Source organism: Myxocyprinus asiaticus, chromosome 25 (genome assembly GCF_019703515.2).
Source record: "Myxocyprinus asiaticus isolate MX2 ecotype Aquarium Trade chromosome 25, UBuf_Myxa_2, whole genome shotgun sequence".
NCBI classification, from domain to species: Eukaryota; Metazoa; Chordata; class Actinopteri; order Cypriniformes; family Catostomidae; genus Myxocyprinus; species Myxocyprinus asiaticus.
Genome location: NC_059368.1, coordinates 43999251 through 44023744, shown reverse-complemented (window position 1 = coordinate 44023744; position 24494 = coordinate 43999251). Strand labels below are relative to the sequence as shown.

Sequence of the window (24494 nt, the reverse complement as noted above, 5' to 3'; positions counted from 1 at the left end):
TGATGGAGCAGGAAGCAGTCACTTGGATACCAGGAATATGAGGGATGGAATTCCAAGGTTTCTGGTAAATGGAGACTCTGCTTTCGAACCGAAACCCCTACGTGTACAAATTCACGAGGAGATATTTGCGAGCATGTCTGATTCTGAGGAGCAACATGAACTAGAGTTCAGTTTAAAGAGGGATGCCACTCGGGCCAGTATTCAGATTGTTCCCAAAATAACCTCAAACACTTTGAACCTTGAGATCAAGGTGAAACGGTCAGCTACACTACCCAAGAACCCCTGGCTTAGCCTCCCTATAGATGATTTGGAGAGCTCTTATACAGTTACAATTACACCCAGTTCTTCTAACCAGCAGAGAGACCTGAAGAGCCCCAGTCTTTCAGAACACTCATATCGAACAGACCAATCCAACGGGTCACGAGATCAACCTACTCAAACTAATGGCTTGGGGTGCGCTCACACAAAAGATACCAAGAGCAGCGTCTTCCAGAGTCAGGATAGCTTTGAGGACTCGGAGTTGAATCCCATTGGGAATGTTCTGTCCAGTACCATAACTGATAATGAGGACAAACCCAGCAATATAGTGGACGGTGAGCCATCTCTTCTGTGGGACACATTTGATCTCCACAACCTTAGAAGGGACTCTTTTGAAAGGTGAGGCTCCACGTCTTTTATTGAAATGGCAGTGAACTTGTATGGGAGATTTGCTTGGTTTGGTTGAATAACTTTTGCTTATACACTACAACAGTCCTAGAGGACCCTCCACGCTGCACATTTTGGATGCCTTCCTAATCTAATGTACTTAACTCATCTCGTTAGTAGAGGCCCCATGACCTGAATTGTGTGTGTCAAATAAGGATCGGGACATCCAAAATGTGCAGACCACAACCAACTGGAATGTGGAAAATGTCCATGACCCCCTATTGGTAGATTTTCCAGGTGAGTTATGTTTGTTCTAATAGCTTGAATGCTTGTTTTGTACAGGTTGGAATTCTCTCTCAACGACTGGGTTCAGAGAGAACAACGAGAGCTTAAAAAGGTGGAGGAGACTTTAGACCGAGCTGCTGAGATACTGCTGGTGAGTCTCAACTTATTTTATTTTTATTTATTTTTGTCTTTTCTTTCTTTTTCAAGCGGTGTCCAGTTAGGCAAACTTTTATTAATATGGGAGCGATTGAGTGTTGATGTGTAGCGACTGGCCTTGGTTTCTTTAAATGTTAGAGAAATGGCTGATTCCTGTTTCACTGGGCGGTTCTTGACCAGAATAAGCTGCAGAGTGGACCAGACTTTGCCTCAAATCAGAAGCCTGACCCTGTGGGAGAATTTGGATTTGAATCTGCTATACTTTATAAATAGAAAACATGAGTTTAATGAATCCTCATTGTTATATTTTCCATCAGTATAACAAACTAATTACCCAAAATGCTAATGCAGTTGATACTATGATTGTAATCTCTACATTATTGATCTCTCTTCAGGAGGAGGAGACTGTTCTTGCACAGGAAGTTCTCCTTGATGAGCTGTTAAAGATGGAGGACCTGCACAAACATTGGCCCTTATGCAACAGAGAAGATCAGCACTGTGTGGTGAGTCTGCTTTGAGATTTGGGAGTGAATCTGAAATGTAACAGGGAGAAATCTTTCTCACAGGAGCAGGTGACCCTTAAATGTTTGTTGATTGAATCTAAAGACCCATGTCAACTACTTCCAGCCTCATATGTTCATGTTATTAGGGATAAAAAAAAATTAGAATGTTTGAAAAATTAATGACAGTGAAATTTCTTTTCAGATGTCACCAAAAGATCCAGCTGAATCTGGTGTGATTGGATTGGGCAAAGATAGTGAACTCTCCACCTTAGACTCTGAGATTTTGAAAACAAGTGACATTTTTGAAGACTCTGATTCCATAGGATTAGCCACTGAAAGCCTTGCTCATGTAAATGAACCTGTGCAGCTGGACACAAGACCTCCTAAGGTGGAAAGAAGTGGTATCCTTCAGGAACTTCGAGGTCTTGAGGAGAAAATTATAGAGGAGACTTTGAAACTCAATGCTCTTCGCTGCAGTGAGGCTGAGGTGTTTCTCTCTGAACACATATCACAGGATCATGTCACGACACGGAGCTCCTACAGGGAGAGGAGGATGTTGCGTACTCAGCTGGAGGAGGAGAAACAGGATGTGGAGAAGGTGGAGCAAAGCCTGATCCGAGAAATGGAGAAAGATGGAAAGGTGAGGAAGAGGTTGAGCAAAACCCACAAAGTTGTGAAGTGTTCTGTCATGGAGAGGAACTCAGAGCTGAAATATCTGGATGATGAGCTGTTGAGGAGCTGTAGGCTCAAGCAGCAGAGCTTTCGAGATCTTCAATACGATCATTATAAACCTCCATCGATTCCAGCCAATGAGCAATTGAACCCTCAAAAACCTCCATATTCAGCATCTGAAGAATCCAGCCCTGACATACCTCAATGTTATTCATCTCAAAATCCTTCCATTGTCACTATAGAGGAGTGCACCAGTCACACACCTTCAAATCAAGAAGCAAAGCAAGACTCCAATCCCCAGGACTCAAATTTGACTTCTGGGCTTTTAAGTACAGCAAACACCGTTAAAGTACCTCCTAATCGAGCAACAAATAACCATGCCAATCCCCAAATCTTAAATTTGTCCTCTGGGACGTCAAGTGCAGCAGATACCAGTCAAGTACCCCCAAATCAAGCTACAAAGGAAAATATTGCAAAGCAAGATACCAATACCCAAAATTCAAATTTGTCCTCTGGGCCGTCAAGTACAGAAGATACCAGTCAAGTACCTCCAAATCAAGCTGCAAATGAAGAGACCAATCCACAAAACTCAAATTTAGCCTCTGGACCTTTGAGTGCAATAGTTTCAAGCAAATCTATTCCTAACAAAAGTCTGAGTGAGAACTCTGAGGTGGAGACTGTTGAAGCATCCTCAACCCAGAAGACCAATCACGAGCAAGGTGAATTTGATCCTGATGGCATGTTACTTGTATCTCCAGTGCCTGCACTAAGAAGTGTATTTCCTTTTGACAGCATACAAACACAAAATCGTTCTGAGAAAAGTCCATCAGCAGCCGAAAATAAAGCAAGACAAGGACGATCGGTATCCGTCTCGTGTGACAACATAACCCTAAAATCCAGCAAGCTAACAAACCCACTATTGAGCAAGTCTCAAGGACAGCATATGTATAACAATAACAACAACAAATCCCCTCCTGTCCAGCCAGTGTTATACAATCACAATTCTGCAACCCAAGAGAACATTGAAGAATCCTCTACAGAGAGAGAAGACTCTAAAGCATTGAGAGTAAAAGCAAACACTGTTGAGGTGACTGGGCAGTACTCAAGCCATGGGCATAATGAAGGGGATGTTCCCTATGACGGTGGAGGTTCCACAAAGGCTGTCTGCAGATCTCCACTTCACCAGATGCAACTGCACACTTTCACTAGACAGGTGTGGACTAGAATCACTAATGCAAAACATTCTGCACCAGCTGAAGCAATGTAATTTACTGTAGGGTGTTGTATTTATAAGGAGTTCCAAAACTGTCAAAGTGCAATGTAGCAAGGCATCTCAAGACTCTTAAAATGCAAAGGTTGTTCCAAGCAGTAGCCAGCAAATTGATAACATGTATTAAGTCTGGTGTACATTATGATTGCTACTTGTCAGATTGTATAAGACCCCATTGATCCTGCTTGAATTTAAGATAAAAATGCTCCTTTGAATGCTTAAACGTTGCTTCTGAATGCGTGTCAAGCACTGACGATGACCTAGGAGCCGTTCAGACCGATCTCATTCTTGCACTAATAAAGGTAGATGCAGCGCATTTAAAATAACAGAATGCTGAAGTCTCAATGTGCATTTTTGAAGGTTTAAGTTCTAACTTGGGATGTGAGATTAATTGAAAGACTCAACTTCTTGTAGAGCGTTTAGCAGTGCTTAACAGTGAATAACCGTCAGCACAGTAAGACCTTCTGCAAAAAGTTTAGTCTTTTAATGTATGTTTAGTAGTTTTTATGTGCTGTTGTTACAGCCATCAAAGCACCGCATCAACAATACTTTCCATGACTATCACTCCGATAACTGTGGTTAGATCAAATAACCGTGATCGGAGGATTATTGTGCACTTCAAATTCCGATCACACTTTAATGTCCAAATAAGGGAATAGACTAAATGTTGTCAACGGCGCGTTTGTCATTCAGTTGATCCCCGAGCGTCACTGATCCGCGCCGCGAATGTTAACCAGCAGCTTCGGTCTGGAAAAGTGTGTGAACCGCTTCTCTCACGCTCTGATGGCCATATTTTTTTAGTACCAAATAAGAGTTTTTTACTTTGACCGAATATATGTGTGCTGTGTAGTTTTGCACTTCTTGGCATATGGAACTATTAGCTTGGCAACATGCTAACATCTCAGGCTGTTCATGTGGATTCATTCACTAGGTTCCTTTCTAGTCAGGATTCTGCCTCAATCAGAAAGGAACTGCCTATGTAGATGGTGTATTGTGCACTAAATTTGGGAACAAAACCTTTTTATTGGCATATTCAAGAGTTTTGCTACACTTTGTGCATTTGTTGACCAGAAAGAATTAACAACTGCTGTCTTTGCTGTGGAGTAAGCCTGTTAGGTAAGCTGTTTGTTTTTTCTCTGTTCTGAATTAGATGACTGAATATAAGACCGCTATCGTGTTGGACACTGGGTCTGGTTTGATGAAGGCAGGATTTGCAGACCAGGACTTTCCAACTACTGTATTCCCCACTGTCATTGGGCATCCAAAATATGAGGTAGATTTAAATTTTTTGTTCCTAGATATGACATCTAAACTTTGAGATAATGGGCTTCCCTAACAGTTCTGTTGAACTAAGCTGCAGAATTGGTATTGTGCTTTTATCACAGGAAATAATGAATGGAAGTGTGGACAGAGAGGCGTATATTGGGCATGACGCACAGCACATGAGAGGAGTGCTAACACTGAAATATCCCATAAGGAATGGAGTTGTACGCAGCTGGGATGAGATGGAGATGGTAAGTTCAGCCAGGATGTAGGAGTGTTCAGAGGCCTTTCTCACGAAGCTATCCTGGGAAGTTTAGTTTGAGCAAACTCTGGTTTATCGGTCTCAAAAAGGTGGGTTATCCACCTTATTTTGCAACACGGAAGTAAGCAGCGGCTGCATTTCCGGTGAATGTAAGTTCCGCTGGCATTGACCGCAGTGTAAATAACTAGAAGGTTATAATACCAGAGGTAATGATCTGGGCTTAAACTATCACACAACCACAGGATGTCCACAGAATTGTGCGCCAATGTCGGAAAATTTTCTAATGTCAGCATTTATAGTAAAGTACATCATTCACTTGTTGCTGTGTGTTGTATTGAAGAGATGGTGATAAAATCTGCTTTCTTTACCAAGATTGTGATGATGCAGTCTTGTCTCCATGTAAACCTCCGTTCATATGTACCTGCATAACCGATGATGCCTTTATTTATTTCCAAAGGCAATGTTTCATAAGCCATGCTGAATGCAGATCTGCATGTCTGTTTACAATACACTGCTAAGAAAGGGAGAATGCTCTGACAAGAACGTAGAGTAAAATGAGTTTATTATTTTGCCAAGATGAAACGAGATGCAGTTTTGATGTAAAGAAAGTTGAAGCAGCATTTTCCCATCTTCTCTCTGCTGGTTGTGTAAAGTTTGTGGAGGACTGTCCATGTCAGCGCCAGTGCAACAGTGTGTGATTAAACGATGGCAAAATGTGATAAACGGTGCTCAAAACCAGTGTTTATGAAAATCGTAATTAATGTTGACATTTATTGCCAGCCTGTAATATAAAGCAGCATAATGTAGCATAATGTTGTTGGGCCTCATGTATTCAGATAGAAGACAAAGGCAGGCCTAATACAGTCGTAAAAACCTAACTCAAGCCCCCACCTTCCAAGTCGTAAATCTTACTGATAAAAATCGTGCCAAAATCAAACAAAGGGAGTCCAAAACAGACTACAAATCCATGAAGCCTTGCTCACTAAAGGATCAAACTCTCAACTCCTATTGGATGAGGCACACAACAGAACGTCCCTCAAACATGACATCATCAGGAGTTGAAATACCTCTGAAATGCTTCCAAAATTTACTTCCAGCGACTTTGTTCACCGAATATAGACGTAGCTCTTTGCTGCTCTCAGGTGCAACCTTGTGGCACAAGGAAGTAACGTCCGATTTGAAACTGTGGCCATACAATCTCCATCTCGCTGGACGAGTTGAGATTACTCTGTGTTCAACCGAACACTCTAAGGGATCCGAAGGAGACCGCAGAGCAATTCGCATCTTCCGTTTGCCTACAGAAGTGAAGAGATTGAAGATTTCTCTTCCATCTTCAATCAAGTCGACATTTGAGTTCTCCGCCAGCCCGCCGAGAATCGACAGCCATGCCCGCCGACAGAGCGAGGAAACGGCCTCCCATCATCACACGAGCCTCAAGGAACCGGGTCAGAGTTAAAGGACGGATGAACACACATTCTACCTGTGTCCTCATGCGATTCAAGTAAGAGGTTTACGTCTGGGCAGAGATAGAATATTATAGCGTGTTATTCTTGTGTTTCAAGGTTATTGCTTGTACAGTTTACGGACCGCCATGTCCGCTCATTATTAATACTCAGGGTATTAATTATCGCAAATTTGTTTTGCTGTATTGTGGTCCAACCAAATTGGATTGTTGTGCATTTTCGCCATCGCGGGTGAGACAGCAACTGAGTTCATCCATTTAAAGAGTCAAATAACGCGGGGCTTTTACGAGCCCCGCTCGTAAAACCGCGTCTCTAAGTGATAAACTGAGAGCTGCTTTCTCTCCCACTATCGCAAAATCGGCTTTAGGACGCGCTCTCTCTCTCTCTCTCTCTCTCTCTCTCTCTAACCACACTGACACACACTGTCTCTCTCACACCATATGTGTTATAGAATTATTTTATTTCCATATCTAATCATATCACTGTTTAGTTTGTAATTGTAAGTCGGAAGTTTATTGACTGCATTGTATTAATTAATTGATGTTACTGCATAAACTTGTTTATATTACAAAGAGAAGTGTTTTGGTTTGTTTTGCATACGCCTGTGTCATGCTGACGGGATGTCAGTGCTCGGATTCAAGCCTTCATTCATTGTTTTTTCCTGAAAATCGATATTCTTCGGATGTCGATTTTCCTAAGAAAACAATCTAATATTGAGACTGTTTTAATATTTGGTTATTAGTCCCTGATTCCAGGGTGGTGCCCCGTCAATGTTAATCCTTATTAATATTCTATTGATTTTTGATAATTGATAATTATCTTTGATGATTGTTGAATTTGAATGATCAATAAGCTAGTGTTAATTAATTAATGTTTCATCGATGTTAACGATAAACGATTATCTTTGATAATTGTTGATTTTAAAGGATTAAAAAAGCTAACATTTGATTCTCATCAATGTTCTATTGATTTTAATAATTATCTTTATTAATTATTGCTAATAACCAAACTTGCTTCTAAACGTAGCACACTACATTTACTGGAGCCCCATATGAGGTTTTAATGTGTTGGATTCAATTGATTAATTTAAATATTAATTAATAACTACAGAAATAATTATTTCTGATAGTAACACTGATCTAAACAACCAGTAAAGCCCTACAATGTAATTTTTTTTTGTATAGCTAAAATAGCTGGAAGTGGCTTATACCGGAAGTTGTCCACATTCAAGGTTGACAATGATGGCGCTCTAGTTTTGCTGAAAAATAAGTTGGATATTTTGGGTTACAGATCGCAAACTAATGCTGAACTAATCAGCTGTGAGTAAAGTGACATCTCTGCAATAAATCCTCTTGCTCCAAATTAAAGCTGCACTATGTAAGATTTTTTTGGTTAAAAATGAACAAATTGCCATTCTTGATTTGAGTACATCAACAATCAGTGTTCAAAACAATGTTCTTACATTACCTCGATTCACTACATTAAGCCTATAAAAATTATTTGTATTTTGAGCTGTCGGGTTCAATTTGGCGCGAAATCGCTGGTTTATGACGTTCAATTTGCGTCATTATCATGACCGCACATACAGGAAAGAAGTACCGGCTGTCTCATGTTCCGACTGAAACTATGATGACTCAAAATGGCACCGAGTATGACTGCTGCGTTGTGAGCTCCGACACAACATGGTAGTGTTTTGTTCACAATTCTTATGTTTTTTGTCTTGGATGTTGTCTGCCTTATTGTCTACGACAGACAAACACTTTTGGACATTTGGTTCAGCAATTACACACCGTAAACCGGACTTCAAAAACCTCAATGCCGACCTGCTGTTTACAAACACGCAAGCGGAGCCCTGTCTGTGCTGCATGGCCGCGGAAACGCAGGAGGAAAAGGGGAAACAGAGCCGGCGTTCTCATCGGAGTAAGACGCTGCACAAATCGACCCCCGCTACCCAGTATTCTACTGGCAAATGTTCAGTCTCTGGATAACAAGCTCTGCGAGCTGAGAGCGTGGATCTCTTTCCAACGAGAGACGAGGGACTGCTGCATTATCTGCCTTACAGAAACTTGGATGTCTGCGGAGATTCCAGACTCGGCCATCGAACCCGCGGGGTTCTCTGTGCACAGAGCGAAAGACCTCTCGGGTAAAAGCAGAGGTGGTGGTGTATGTTTTATGATCAACAAATCCTGGTGTGATCAGAGGAATGTACATTCTATCAAGTCTTTATGCTCTCCTGATCTGGAGTTTCTCATGCTTCTGTGTCAATCATTCTGGCTACTGAGGGAATTCACAGTGGTCATTATCACTGCTGTGTACATCCCGCCACAAGCCGACACAGACCGGGCACTCAAGGATCTGTATGGGATTATAAGCAAGCAGGAAACCACGCACCCTGAGGCCGCGTTCATTGTGACCGGGGACTTTAATAAAGCCAGTTGCAAATCAGTCACACCAAAATACCACCAACATATTAGTTTCAACACACGAAGGGACCGGGTTTTGGACCATTGCTACTCTCCCTTCCAGGACGGCTACAAATCCCTCCCCCGCCCACCATTTGGCAGATCGGACCACTCTTCCATTTTGCTTCTGCCCGCTTGCAGGCAGAAACTGAAACAGGATGCACCCACCCTCAGAACGATCCAGTGCTGGTCGGACCAATCAGACTCTACGCTACAAGACTGTTTTGATCACACGGACTGGGAGATGTTCTGGTCCGCCTCTGATGACATCGAGCTTTACGCTGATAGCGGAATGTTTCATCAGGAAGTGCATAGAGGACGTTGTTCCGACCAGAACAACACGGATCTATCCGAACCAGAAGCCATGGATTAATAGCGATGTTTGTGCGGCAGTTAATGTGCAGACCTCCGCTTTTAATTCTGGGAACGCGGAGGAGCATAAACAAGCCAGTTATGCCCTCCGAAAATCAGAATCAGAACGGCAAAACGCCAGTACAGGAACAAGATTGAAGGACAGTTTAACACCACCAACTCTAGAAGCATGTGGCGGGGAATTAACATCACGGACTTTAAAGGGAATAAAAACTCCAGCATGAACACCGCTGCCTCTCTCCTGGATGAGTAAAATACTTTTTATGCTCTGTTTGAGGGAAATAACACTGCCCTCACGGAGAGAGCTCTCGCGGCTGAAGCTACAGAGGTTAGTTCACTCTCAGTCTCTGTAGCGGATGTAACCCGATCCTTCCGACGGGTGAATATCCGCAAAGCCGTGGGCCCAGACGGCATTCCGGGCTGCGTCAGAGCATGCGCGAACCAGCTGGCTGGTGTTTTTACTGACATTTTTCAACCTTTCCCTCTCTTTGTCTGTAGTCCCCACATGCTTTAAAACATCCACCATTGTGCCTGTACCAAAGCAATCAAAAATCATTTGCTTAAATGACTGGCGTCCTGTTGCTCTGACCCCCATCATCAACAAATGCTTTGAGAGACAAATCGGAGATTACATCTGCTCTGTGCTGCCCCTCTCTCTAGACCCTTTGCAGTTTGCTTACTGCAACAACCACTCCACCGATGATGCCATTGCATCTACAATACGCACTGCTCTCTCCCACCTGGAAAAAAGAACACTTATGTGAGTCTACAGCTCAGCATTCAACACCATAGTGCCCTCCAAGCTTGATGAGAAGCTCTGGGCTTAAACGGCTCGCTGTGCAGCTGGATCCTGGACTTCCTGTCAAGCAGACGCCAGGTGGTTAGAACAGACAGCAACATCTCCTCATCACTGACCCTCAACACTGGAGCCCCACAGGGCTGTATTCTCAGCCCACTCTTGTATTCCTTGTACACACATGACTGTGTGGCAACACAGCTCCAATGCCATCATTAAGTTTGCTGATGATACGACGGTGGTAGGTCTGATCACTGACAATGATGAAACGGAGAGGAGGTGCACACTCTGACACACTGGTGTCAGGAGCACAACCTCTCCCTCAACGTCAGTAAGACAAAGGAGCTTGTGGTGGACTTCAGGAGAAAAGACAGAGAACACAGTCCCATCACCGTCAATGGAGCACCAGTGGAGAGAGTCAGCAGCTTCAAGTTCCTGGGTGTCCACATCACTGAGGAACTCGCATGGTCCATCCACACTGAAGTTGTTGTGAAGAAGGCTCATCAGCGCCTCTTCTTCCTGAGACGGCTGAGGAAGTTTGGAATGAACCGCCACATCCTCGCACTGTTCTACACCTGCACTGTAGAGATGGCGCGTACTGCCAGACACATCATCGGAGTTGAGCTTCCCTCTCTCCAGGACATATATACCAGGCGGTGTGTGAAAAAAGCTTGGAGGATCATCAGAGACTCCAGCCACCCGAGCCATGGGCTGTTCTCACTGCTACCATCAGGCAGGCGGTATTGCAGCATCAGGACCCGCACCAGCCGACTCATGATAGCTTCTTCCCCCAAGCAATCAGACTTTTGAACTCTTGATCTCCCATGATCAAAATACATCAGCAATGCACTTTATTACTCTTGTATCTCACACCAGACTGTCATAAATTATATTATTATATTATATTCTGTCTTAACTTACTATCAACCGACAACCTGAATGTCAATACAGTACAGTACAACCTACTGTACATTCTATATATGCTATATATACTTTTTATTGAATGTGTATCTATATTGTGTGTTGTATACTGTACAGTGTATGTTATTTGTATATTATGTTGTGTGTAATTGTGTATATTAGACTTTGTGTTGTGTTAATTTGATGTTATTGTAAATTGGTATATGTCTCATCACTGTCACGACTGCTATGTTGATTGGAACTGCACCCAAGAATTTTACACACCATTGCACTTGTGTATATGGCTGTGTGACAATAAAAGTGATTTGATTTGAACTAACTACACTGTTCAGCTCAGTTCAGTAACACTCACACAGTTCAGGACGGCATCGTTGTAGTCTGGATGGATGTTTATTTGTTAGTGCTCTGCCGATATATCTGTATATATCGGTATCGGCGTATATTGCGCAGATATGAGAAATTTTTTTTTTTTTTTTTTTTTTTTTCCAGAACATAATGCAGAAAACAATGCTTTAGAATTGGTGTCATTATGTAGTTTGTCCAGCAGAGCACGCTCCGACTCCATTGTTTACAGAGCTGACTCTGAGCTGATGGTGGCTCTGCAGACAGGGCAGAGTTCAGCGGTGCGGACTTGAGCAGTCTCTTCTCGGTAAGCTGCTAACTAGTTTGTGAAATACATACTGGAAAGTTAAACAATGACCCCATCATTTTCCCTTTTCAATATAACTAATATAACGTTAACCCTGTCCCTGACAACCATGTCACTCATGTCTGTTTGCTGTTAGCCAGCTATAGTCTGCCAGACACAGACACACAGCTGATTGTAGCAGATTGAAAGGTAAACATCAAAGCATCTTTTTGCAGCTCAGCAGACAACAGTGCGGTGGTGGATTGTGTCCGAGTGTTGATTTCACGCTACGTTGCTACCTAGTTGGTGAGACGCAATGCTGGTCCATCTTTTACTCTCCGTGACAACGAGCTCATAGCTAACTAGGTAACCATGTAGCTACTTTCATTGCTTGACAGCTGTTTGGAAGCTAATGTGTAAACATGTATTCACCAAACTGTTTTGTTCAGGATTCACAGTTTGGTACCCCCTTCAACCGAACAATTCCAGCTGTTTGTTGCATTTATAAAATTTAATATTTAGAAGTCTGGTTTTCCACCGTTGAAAGTTTCCCTTGAACTTGTATAGCAGAATACGGTGCAACACCGCTGCCACTGTTTATCTCTAGTCTTGGCAGGTGTAAACGCTTCTTGTTTTACAACCTACCAATAATTGACTGGCAGTATTAAAATAGTCAGCATTTGACTGATACTAAACTGTACTGATGTTTATTTAGCTATTTATTTTATTTGAATTTATTCTTTATTTTAATGGTCAGCCATTGACTGATACTGAACATACAGTACTGATGTTTAAGCTATTGTATTTATTTTCTGTGTTCATTTCTAGAATTTGTTGACAATGTATAATAAAAATATTTAAGAAAGCTCCTGAGTACCTTTGCATAGTCATATTGGTGTGGAAACGGTGCACAATCCAGTCTTTTTTTCATTCAAGCTCAAAAATTAACTATATCGGCCACCATATTGGTAATTGGTGGATTTTCCCCTCTAAAATTGATATAGTCTCAAAAATCCCATAGCGGTCGGGCTCTATCTGTTATCCGTTTGGCCAAGTTTTTTACCTGCTATAATGCTTGGATATGATGTCTGGTAGGGTTATTGAAGCTTATATTGCTTGTCATGCTTTTATGAATCAAAACATTACTCGAGTGTTAACCGATCACGATGCATCTATGTTGACCGGTGAAGTTACTGTGACATGTTTAATATGTATGACTTCTGAAATTGATTTGTAATTGTTATATTGCATATTTAAACATTATTTTTACATTTAATAAAGTACTTTTATCCCCATCATTACTGAATCCTTGTTTATGTTTTTAGTTTACTGTGTTATTGTGTACATTGCATAGACATGCTATTGTAGTAACAGGCTGGACAATATAATAAAAATAAAGTCTTCTATTGAATTCTTATCGGCTATATCACGAGTTTAACCTCTTAAATTGAAAATTGTAGTACAATACAAACATTAATAGTAGATAAAACGCTTGAATAATCATTACGATATACTGGTGGTGGCTGAGGAGAGTCCCCTGTTCTCTATTTAAATGTGCTTTTTAGTGTAGTGTCAGAAAAGTGGTATAAGTTTTTAAAATTCATTCAATTATGTAAATGAGTGTTTAACTTCATCAAAGCAAGTAATATTTCCGTTTCAAATGTTTAATCGTATAACATCAACATGAAAATAGCACGTCATGACTCCGGCTCTAAATATCTCCCAGCCATGATCACACACGGGTGATGTCCCGATAATCTCAGATCATGAGATTCATCCGACAGAAGAGCAGTACTGAAACACGACTGACGTAATGTATTCTTCCACAAATTGCTTGCAATTTTACGTTTCAACCACAGATGTTGCTAGAGCAAGAAGTTACGTAGTGCAGCTTTAAAGCACGTTTCACAGGGAAATGAATGTTTAATGTATTTTTATATAGTGAGATTTAATATATTAGGCCTATATATTAATTCTCACACTTTAACGTTGTTTATTGTGCAAGTCATTCCACCTGAACAAATATACTGGTTAAAATTATATTGTAGACTATCACAGTGACATGGCTTGCACTTAATTAAATTATATTTGTTTTGCTTTATTTAAATGAATGTAAAATGTTTTTTACATTTGAATATAGTGATTTTTAAGCTTTTAAAATGAGTGAACCTATTGGTTATAAATTCAATTACATTTTTTTTTTTTTTTTTTTTTTTTTTTCAGCAGTCATCTCAAACTTCTGCAGCAGCAGCTGTTTTGTCTTGCTGTGTAGATGTTTAAATTTTTACATTTCCAGAAGTTTCCAACACAAATTACTGCTGTTGTTCAAACTTGCATCAGTGCAATTAACATTGAGTGAATACTGAATTGGTACTCAATTGCAAATGTTTGTATTCATATGTTTAAGGAATGTTCCGGGTTCAATACAAGTTAATCTCAATCGACAATGTTGATTACCACAAAAATTCATTTAGACTCGTCCCTCCTTTAAAAAAAATCTGTGTTCCAGTGAGGCACTTACAATGGAAGTGAATGGGGCCAATTTTTGGAGGGTTTAAATTAAGAAATGTGAAGCTTGTATGTATTATTTGAGCTGTAAAGTTGTTTAAATAATTTTAAATAAGTTTAAATTTGTTTTAGGGTTTGTTGACATTACATTGTCAGGGCAATGAAGTTGTAAAATTGGCTATAACTTTGCACAGATGCAGTTAGTGATTTTTATCACACTAAAATCATGTTAACACACAGTGTCTTGTGTCTATACTTTTGAAACAGTGCAAATTGCAGTGCAGTCTATAATTTTAACATTTACAGATTGACCCCATGGACTTCCATTGTAAGTGTCACTGGAACATTTCTTCTTCTTTTTTTTTTTTTTTTTTTTTTTTATATATATATAAAGAAAAGGAGGGATGAGTCAATTATTTTTTGTGGTAATCAACATTATGCTATAAATGCTGTCGATTTGATCTTACCTTGTATTGAACATGGAACATTCCTTTTAATGAGCATGATTGTGATATGATTTCGGAACAACCTGTAGAACAACTTGTGTAGTTTTAGTGTAAATGTCCTTTTGTTGTAATGACTTCTGGTGTGTGTTGTAGATCTGGCATCATGCGTTCCAGCAGCTCGGTGTGGACTCTGAAGATCATCCGGTGTTGCTGACTGAAGCGGCCATGAACCCGCTGGAGAACCGGCAGAGAATGGTGGAACTGATGTTTGAGGCCTTCAACGTCCCCCGCACGTTTGTGGCCATGCAGGCGGTTCTCGCTCTCTACGCCTCAGGGCGAACCACAGGTCAGTTGGCAGTTTTTGAGACTGTGAATAGTATGCAAGGTTTCTGTACACATGGAATAGATGTATGATGTACTAAATTTGCCAAACGTGCATCATACAACCACAGCATGCTGGAATACTGTAGCCCACGATGCAATGCACTCATCTTGACGTTCCATGTCCATTGTGATGAATGAACAAGAACCCAAATCTCACATCAACCTCTGTTTTTAACAAAACATCACCACAGATCTGGATCTTGGCAGTATGCTAGTATTCCTCTCCAAGCACTCTGTGTGTTCAGGTGTGGTGTTGGACTCTGGTGATGGTGTGAGTCACAGTGTGCCAGTGTTTGAGGGGTACTGTCTCCCTCATGCCGTGCAGCGCTTCCATCTCGCCGGAGCCGACGTCACCCTGCAGCTTCAGAAGGTACAGCTGGCACACTTCCAATGTGGCTCATCCACTCAGAATTTAGTCAGTACGATGCATTATTTGCCAGTTAATGTTTGATCCTGGTGTGTGTGTGTGTGTGTGTGTGTGTGTGTGTGTGTGTGTTGTGTAGCTGCTGCTGGAGCAGGGTGTGTGCATGCGCACATCTGCAGAACAGGAGATTGTGCGGGAGATAAAGGAGAGCTGTTGCTATGTGGCTCTGGATTATGATGCTGAACTCTGGAGCGGAGGAACGGCCTCCTCACAGGTGCACTACACACTACCTGACGGACGGCTCATCTCACTTGCCAGCGAGCACTTCAGGTGAAGAAACAACTGCACCTGCTCCTTTAAACCGCTCTACACTAGATGCTCAAATATGAGTAGCAGCACTGACATCAAGATTGAGTGATGGTAAAAAAATCTGGTCTGGCAACCAAATTCGTGATATTTTCAGTGCAGTCAGAGACACTTCTATCAGGCATGAAAGAGACTGAAACTGATCCTGCATGATTCACTTTCTCTCACGGACATGCTGGACCTCTCTCACGCGTTCTTCACATGCCAAAATCGCTCTTTCTTTCTGTCTGCAATCACCTACAATCAGATGTGTGTAAATACTTCCCATACACTACAAAAAGTGTCTGATTAGCCACTGGCTGTTAAATTCTTTTAGATTTCACTCACCAGTGTTTGAATGGTGTAGTGGCGAAGTTCAGCACCGACATCTTTTCACTGCGTGCTGTGAATAAAAGCTTTGACTCAGTTTCTGTGTTATGTGAGTCCAAAGACTAGATCCAAGCAAACCATTTGTTTAATAATGTCTCTTAATAGATCCTGCCACAGGTCTTAAAGAGACTGTACCGTTTTAGCACTACTTCTACATATCTAAGTAAATACTTGTAAATAGACAAATTAGGCATGTAAACAACAAACATGTAACAAAATGTAATGTGTGCAATTTCAATAGATCATATTTATTGATGTAATACATTAACTATATAAAAAAAAAAACTAAAATGTCACCAAAATGATGAAAAACTAATGATACAATAACATTTATAGAACTGATATGTCCGTAATTGAACAAGTTAGAAGGTCCTCTGTATAATGAATAGCAGCATTAGCTGAAAGATTCATTTCTTTCATATTGTATATAAGCGTCAAAAAAGGAAACGCCACCGCAACACCTGATAAATCCTGTAAGCAGGTGCGTAGGAAAAATTTAATGAGAATAACCAACGGAATGAATCCCGCATACTGCTGTTGCTTTCAATCTGTTTAGAAATGTATTAATACAATGTTTCGGTCATGCGACCTTCATCAGGCATTGTTTACAAACCAGGGGTGAAACCCATCCAAATTTAAAATACAAAGCAGCCAATGAGAATCTGTTACAAGTCATGGCCAATGACATACCGAAAAAAAGAAAGTGACTACATAACCTCTACACCATAAGACAAGTAACAGAGCTAGGATTATTATTGGCCTACTAGTGGACATTCAAACAAAATCCAAAATAATCAGAAGAAATAGCTCCCTAGTATTATCTCCAGTTCCCCCTTTAAAAGGAAAGAATACAAATAATAAAATGCACAATAAAAATGTCATACATTTAAAAAAAAAAAAAAAAAAAAAAAAAGTGTGTGTGTGTGTGTGTATATATGTATATATATATATATATATATATATATATATATATATATATATGTATATGTATATGTATATATATATATATATATATATATATATATATATATATATATATATATATATACCTAATTATTCCAAATCTACAAAATACAATCAAGTTCATTCAAGAATGAATATACAATGTAAACTACCTTTTGCATAACATAACAAATCTACATACAATCACTTAGTGTAAATGTATACATGCTCTTGTATATAAAACAGTAAAAATATCAGCATTACAACACAACATTAAACGGAAGCTCATCATTAAGACCCATAGGAGCTAGCATTTGGAGACTGTAAATCCAAAACACCTCACATCTCTGTAGAATAAAGTCAATATTACCAACTCTAGGTGGCACATTCAAGACCACAAGAGCAACGAATCAAATAAATCACATGTGTCGAGGTACAAGTGATGACACTAGAGATAAGTGTACTTTTCAAAACATTTTGTCATCCCCACACTGGGAAACAATTTCTTATCTCTAGTGTCATCACTTGTACCTGCCACAGTACACAATAGACTGGCATGTCTTAAGGTCAAAAATGGCAAAAAAAGAAACAGCTTTCTCTAGAAACTCAGTCAATCATTGTATTGAGGAATGAAGCCTATACAATGCTTGAAATTGTCAAAGAACTGAAGATTTCATACAAAGGTGTACACTACAGTCTTCAAAGACAAAGGACAACTGACTCTAACAAGGACAGAAAGAGATGTGGAAGGCCAGATGTACAACTAAACAAGAGGATAAGAACATCAGAGTCTCTAGTTTGAGAAATAGATGCCTCACATGTCCTCAGCTGACAGCTTCATTGAATTCTACCCGCTCAACACCAGTTTCATGTACAACAGTAAAGAGAAGACTCAGGGGTGCAGGCCTTATGTGAAGAATTGCAATGAAAAAGCCACTTTTGAAACCGAAAAACAAAAAGAAAAGGTTAGAGTGGGCAAAGAAACACAGACATTGGACAACAGATAATTGGAAAAGAGTGTTATGGATCTTAACCCCATTGAGCTTTTGTGGGATCAGCTAGACTGTAAGGTGTGTGTGAGAAGTGCCCGACAAGACAGCAACATCTATGGCAAGTGCTACAGGAAGTGTGGGGTGAAATGTCACCTGAGTATCTGGACAAACTGACAGCTAGAATGCCAAGGATCTGCAAAGCTGTCATTGCTGCACGTGGAGGATTTTTTGATGAGAACACTTTGTAGTTTAATATAGTAATTTTTCATGTTATTAATGTCCTGACTATATATTGTGATCAGTTGAATGCCACTTTGTTGAATAAAAGTACCAATTTCTTTGTGTTTTTACTTTATTAAAGAAAAAACAATCCCCAGCATGAGGTTTTTTTTTTTTTTTTTTTTTAATAACAGTAATGACAGTAAAACAGGCTCCTCAAAACAGGCTCCATTTCACTTAAGCAAAATATAGTTTCACCCCAAAACAGAAAAGAAACCTGCACACGTTTTTCACAAATTGAGATTCTCTCACTATATCATATTGTTATACACACAGGGCACCTGAAATCCTGTTCAAGCCGAAGCTGATTGGACAAGATAATTATGGGATACATGAGAGCGTTTTCAAATCCATTCTCCAATCAGACATCGACCTGCGGCGGAGTTTGGTGGGAAATATTGTTCTGTCAGGTATGATTCACAACCATCTGGACATTTTTGGCATTGATAAACATATTAAAATAATTTCTGTATTGTAATTGAGCTGTTTATGATTTGTTTTTCATACAGAAACTAGATTTTTTTTTGCAGATGCATTCAGCCCTTAGACAAATCCACAGTAGATATACTGTATAAAGGTCGCTATATAGCATACAGGTGCATCTCAATAAATTAGAATGTCGTGGAAAAGTTCATTTATTTCAGTAATTCAACTCAAATTGTGGAACTCGTGTATTAAATAAATTCAGTGCACACAGACTGAAGTAGTTTAAGTCTTTGGTTCTTTTAATTGTAATGATTTTGGCTCACATTTAACAAAAACCCACCAATTCACTATCTCAAAAAATTAGAATACATCATAAGACCAATAAAAAAAACATTTTTAGTGAATTGTTGGCCTTCTGGAAAGTATGTTCATTTACTGTATATGTACTCAATACTTTGTAGGGGCTCCTTTTGCTTTAATTACTGCCTCAATTCGGCGTGGCATGGAGGTGATCAGTTTGTGGCACTGCTGAGGTGGTATGGAAGCCCAGGTTTCTTTGACAGTGGCCTTCAGTTCATCTGCATTTTTTTGGTCTCTTGTTTCTCATTTTCCTCTTGACAATACCCCATAGATTCTCTATGGGGTTCAGGTCTGGTGAGTTTGCTGGCCAGTCAAGCACACCAACACCATGGTCATTTAACCAACTTTTGGTGCTTTTGGCAGTGTGGGCAGGTGCCAAATCCTGCTGGAAAATGAAATCAGCATCTTTAAAAAGCTGGTCAGCAGAAGGAACCATGAAGTGCTCCAAAATGTCTTTGTAAATGGGTGCAGTGACTTTGGTTTTCAAAAAACACAATGGACCAACACCAGCAGATGACATTGCACCCCAAATCATCACAGACTGTGGAAACTTAACACTGGACTTCAAGCAACTTGGGCTATGAGCTTCTCCACCCTTCCTCCAGACTCTAGGACCTTGGTTTCCAAATGAAATACAAAACTTGCTCTCATCTGAAAAGAGGACTTTGGACCACTGGGCAACAGTCCAGTTCTTCTTCTCCTTAGCCCAGGTAAGACGCCTCTGACGTTGTCTGTGGTTCAGGAGTGGCTTAACAAGAGGAATACGACAACTATAGCCAAATTCCTTGACACGTCTGTGTGTGGTGGCTCTTGATGCCTTGACCCCAGCCTCAGTCCATTCCTTGAAGTTCACCCAAATTCTTGAATCGATTTTGTTTGACAATCATAAGGCTGCGGTTCTCTCGGTTGGTTGTGCATCTTTTTCTTCCACACTTTTTGCCAGCTTCTTTGGCAATGAATGTTTGTGGCTTACCCTCCTTGTGAAGGGTGCCAATGATTGTCTTCTGGACAACTGTCAGATCAGCAGTCTTCCCCATGATTGTGTAGCCTAGTGAACCAAACTGAGAGACCATTTTGAAGGCTCAGGAAACCTTTGCAGGTGTTTTGAGTTGATTAGCTGATTGGCATGTCACCATATTCTAATTTTTTGAGATAGTGAATTGGTGGGTTTTTGTTAAATGTGAGCCAAAATCATCACAATTAAAAGAACCAAAGACTTAAACTACTTCAGTCTGTGTGCATTGAATTTATTTAATACACGAGTTTCACAATTTGAGTTGAATTACTGAAATAAATGAACTTTTCCATGACATTCTAATTTATTGAGATGCACCTGTATTTTCATGTATAAAGACCAATTTAAAGTGCATGAGAATTAAGGGTCTTATTGTATTATAAAGACAGTTTATGGTATATACCGTAATTGGTTTTTATTTTGTTTTTGTACTAAAGCCAAAAGAAATTATTTAAAATATTATTTGGATAATATTTACAATTGTATTAAATAGGCCAGCATTGTCAATCTTTTTTTATTATCTTCTACCCTATATTTTGAGAAATATAACGTATAATCCTAAAGAAACATTTTGATTGCACTGAAATGGCAATAATGTGAAATTCGATAAATATAAGGGCTGCACAAGTTATAGGATATAACTGGGATATGATCTTGTTCTATTTATTAAATTGCAAAGGACTGCAATTTATTTATAGTCTGCTCGCTTCAAAGTTTATTTGCACTGCCATGTCCAATCTATGCTAAGTCAGAGCATTATCAGAGCAGTTCTGTGCTCCACAACTCTATCTCATGCTTGGAGTAACAGAAGTAATCAGAGTTAGGTTTGCATAAATGCGCTAAGCGCTTTATTACACTAAACCAGCGCGTCCTGCATGAAGTGGTTTTTATTATCATATGTGGTAGCAGCAACGGGTATCGTAATGAAAATGCGGAAAACAAGATGAGGTATAATTCAAACATTTTTATTAAATGATTGCCGAGCAAACAGCATTAACAGTAGCACCTGTTGAGTACAATCAGCACTGGTGCCCCCCAGGGATGTGTGCTCTCCCCACTACTCCCTGTACACAAATGACTGCACCACCAATGACCCCTGTCCAGCTCCTGAAGTTTGCAGACGACACCACTGTCATCGGCCTCATCCAGGATGACGATGAGTCTGCATACAGAAGGGAGGTTAAACAGCTGGCTGTCTGTTGCAGTCAAAACAACCTTGACCTGAACATGCTCAAAACAGTGGAGATGATAGTGGACTTTAGGAAGAACATCCCAACATTGACCCGCTCACCATTCTGAACAGCACTGGAACAGTAGTGGAGTCATTCAGGTTCCTGGGCACTACCATCTCACAGGACCTGAAGTGGGAGATCCACATTGACTCCATTGTGAAAAAGGCCCAGCAGAGGTTGCACTTCCTTCGCCAGTTGAGGAACTTCAACCTGCCACAGGCGCTGCTGATACAGTTTTACTCAGCCGTCATTGAGTCTGTCCTCTGCACTTCAATAACTGTCTGGTTTGGTTCAGCTACAAAATCAGACATCAGAAGACTACAAAGGACAGTTCGGACTGCTGAGAGGATTAATGGTTGCCCCCTGCCCTCCCTTCAAGAACTGTACACTCTCGGAGTGAGGAAAAGGGCTGGAAAAAGTTCAACTTCTGTTTGACATTAAGCTTCGTTCTTTAGGACTACCTTATATACCATAGAGAATAGTTTGTATAAGCCTACCTGTTTTTAAGGCTTAGAGAAAAGAGTAAAATGGAATGATGATTCAACCAACCAGCAGTATTTTTGACCACAAAAACTAGGCAACAGCTATGGTATTACCAACAGGAAAATTCAGTTAACAGTGACACTGAGCAGAAAGCTAACATATAACCAGTTTTGACAGAGCTGCTGATAAAAAGTTAAATGATCAGCATCAGACTATTAAGTGAAAAGAAAATTGGAGATTGGTATTGCTAATATTAGGCATGCCTAATATTCAAGTTGACTGAGTTTAAAAAACTGATGATTAGTGGGCTGAGAACCTATCAAAAAATGGACAAACAGGTACACGGTGGATGGTACAATTTGAATATGAAGATGACTTTTTTCTTGTTTCACTGTTTATAGATTTGTTTGTGGGTGAATTGGGAAAAAAAGGTCTCAGTTTGTTTCTTTTTAGAGGACTCGTGTGAGAACCCCAGTAGCCTTTTAACAATTGAACATGTGAAAAACATTTATCATAATCTCGGTTCAAATCGCAATCACAATATTTTTCAAAATAAATCGCAATGAGTTTTTTTCAAATCGTGCAGCCCTAATAAATATATAGTTTTTTTATTTGTATAAGAGAATTGTAAATATTGCATTAACCGAATGGTTGCTAAATTCTATGATTTTAAAATATCAAGAGCACAATTTCATTAGAATACTCTGAAGCAAATTCATGAAGTGTCATTTGTTCTGGTAGAAATTCTATTCCCTGACATGTGAACGAAGGTTAATAGTGCAGTGATGTACACGTTCTTCAGGTGAACGGATGTTACTGTATCATGCACGACTGGAACGCTGTATTGACCAATCAGCGTGCAGGACAGGAGGATGCGTTTTCTAACACTGATTCCTCTGTGATTGCTGTAGGTGGGAACACACTGTTGTCTGGACTCCCCGAGCGGCTGCAGAAGGAGATGAGAAACATGGCTCCTGCGAACCTGACAGAGTGTGTGAGAGTGACTAGCCCAAGCGACCGAGACTTCTCTGTGTGGTGCGGAGGAGCTGTGATGGCCAACCTGCCCACCTTCTCCAGCACCTGGATCAGCGCAGAGGAGTATGAAGAGTTCGGCCCGCAGATTGTTTTCAGGAAGTGCTTCTGAGCTCAGGAAGCTCAATATGCTTTCCTCAGGACTGATTTTAATGCTGTTTTAACCAGGTTTGCCTTTGCAATTCAATATTTTTAAAAGGCTTTGTTTTTATATATATATTATTCGTTACACTTGTTACCTGGTGAGTTTTGATGTTGTCTGCATCACAGTACTTAAGCCATGTTGTAACCGCAAGTTTCCAAGAGAATGCGCATTTTTTTTAAATTTTTTACAAGCTCTTAATGGTAACATTGGTTGTATCAGTTATTATTTTATTGTAATATAATTATTACATCATGTCTAATATATATATTTTTATGTCTGTCTGCCTATATAAATTTATAAGCTGTAAGTGTAACCTTTTCAGTGTTGTCCTGATGCTGTTTGTGGACGCAAGTCTGACCTCAGTTAGGTAATATTGTATTTTTTTTTTCACTGAAAAATGTAAATGCGTTGATAGTATTGCGCACAATCATCTGTACAATGTTTCATGTAGACTCAAAGTGAAGGAGTTATGTTCATTTAACTTGCAAGGGATCCTTTTCTCCTACATGTGCGCAATTTCCTGACTTTTTTTTGTTTTTTTGCATGTTTCTTTTGTGTGTTGGTTTTGCTGAGCAGGATTTTTTTTTCTACTTGTGTGAGTGCCACATTTCACTTCCCTTTCTATTGTGATTTGCACCTGGGTTTGGATTTTTTTTTTTTTTTTTTTTTTTTTTTTTTGAGGAAATGGTTTTGAAATGCATACAAATGGATGACACGGATCCCTCTCCTGATGGTAAATCTCACAGACACCTGCAGTACTTGGAATTCACCTTTATTTCTGTGATTTTGTTTTTTTTTTTTTTATTTTTTTTTTTTCTTTATTTTGAGTGTACGTCTGTGCTTGTCCACAATGTATGAATGCACAAACTGAAAATCTGTGGGGGTTTAGTCTTGTGTACATGTATATTAGCTGAAGTTCAGGACATAAGATCCAAATCCTGTTATGTGTTGAGCTGTTTAATATGTTGCTCAACATAAGTGCATTAATGCACCAAGATCCCAAGCACAATCTAGCATCAGCATCTGTTAGACCTGGTAATGTCCTAACCTTTTAACAATAAATATTAATTCTAAACAAAAGATTTCTTGTTCATGTATTTATTAAATGAACTCAGCAAAAAAAGAAACGTCCTCTCACTTTCAACTGCTTTTATTTTCAGCAAACTTGACGTGTAAATATTTGTATGAACATAAAAAGATTCACAGACATGTGACTAACAGAAATGGAATAATGGGTCTCTGAATAAAGGGGGGGTCAAAATCAAAAGTAACAGTCAGTATCTGGTGTGGCCACCAGCCGCATTAAGTCCTGCAGTGCGCATCCTCCTCATGGACTGCACCAGATTTGCCAGTTCTTGCTGTGAGATGTTACCCCACTCTTCCACCAAGGCACTTGCAAATTCCTGGACATTTCTCGTGGGAATGGCCCTAGCCCTCACCCTCTGATCCAACA

At 39.9% G+C, this 24494-nt stretch overlaps 1 protein-coding gene across 1 annotated transcript; it reads left to right on the top strand.

Moving 5' to 3' along the window:
• The first annotated feature begins 3 nt into the window (after positions 1–3).
• LOC127415779 (uncharacterized) lies at positions 4–24227 on the top strand. Its single transcript, XM_051654689.1, has 11 exons — positions 4–657; positions 988–1081; positions 1482–1589; positions 1792–3474; positions 4682–4804; positions 4917–5045; positions 14806–14998; positions 15282–15406; positions 15540–15730; positions 18625–18758; positions 22776–24227. Exons 1-11 carry the CDS (start codon positions 38–40, stop codon positions 23006–23008), a joined length of 3633 nt encoding a protein of 1210 aa, XP_051510649.1. The 5' UTR covers positions 4–37; the 3' UTR covers positions 23009–24227.
• Positions 24228–24494: the final 267 nt, after the last annotated feature.

Coding starts and splice junctions, on each gene's coding strand:
- LOC127415779 (XM_051654689.1), top strand. CDS start 38: ATGAGGGATGGAATTCCAAGGTTTCTGGTAAATGGAGACTCTGCTTTC. Junction 14,999..15,281: donor CGCCTCAGGGCGAACCACAG/GTCAGTTGGCAG, acceptor CTGTGTGTTCAG/GTGTGGTGTTGGACTCTGGT. Junction 15,407..15,539: donor TCACCCTGCAGCTTCAGAAG/GTACAGCTGGCA, acceptor TGTGTTGTGTAG/CTGCTGCTGGAGCAGGGTGT.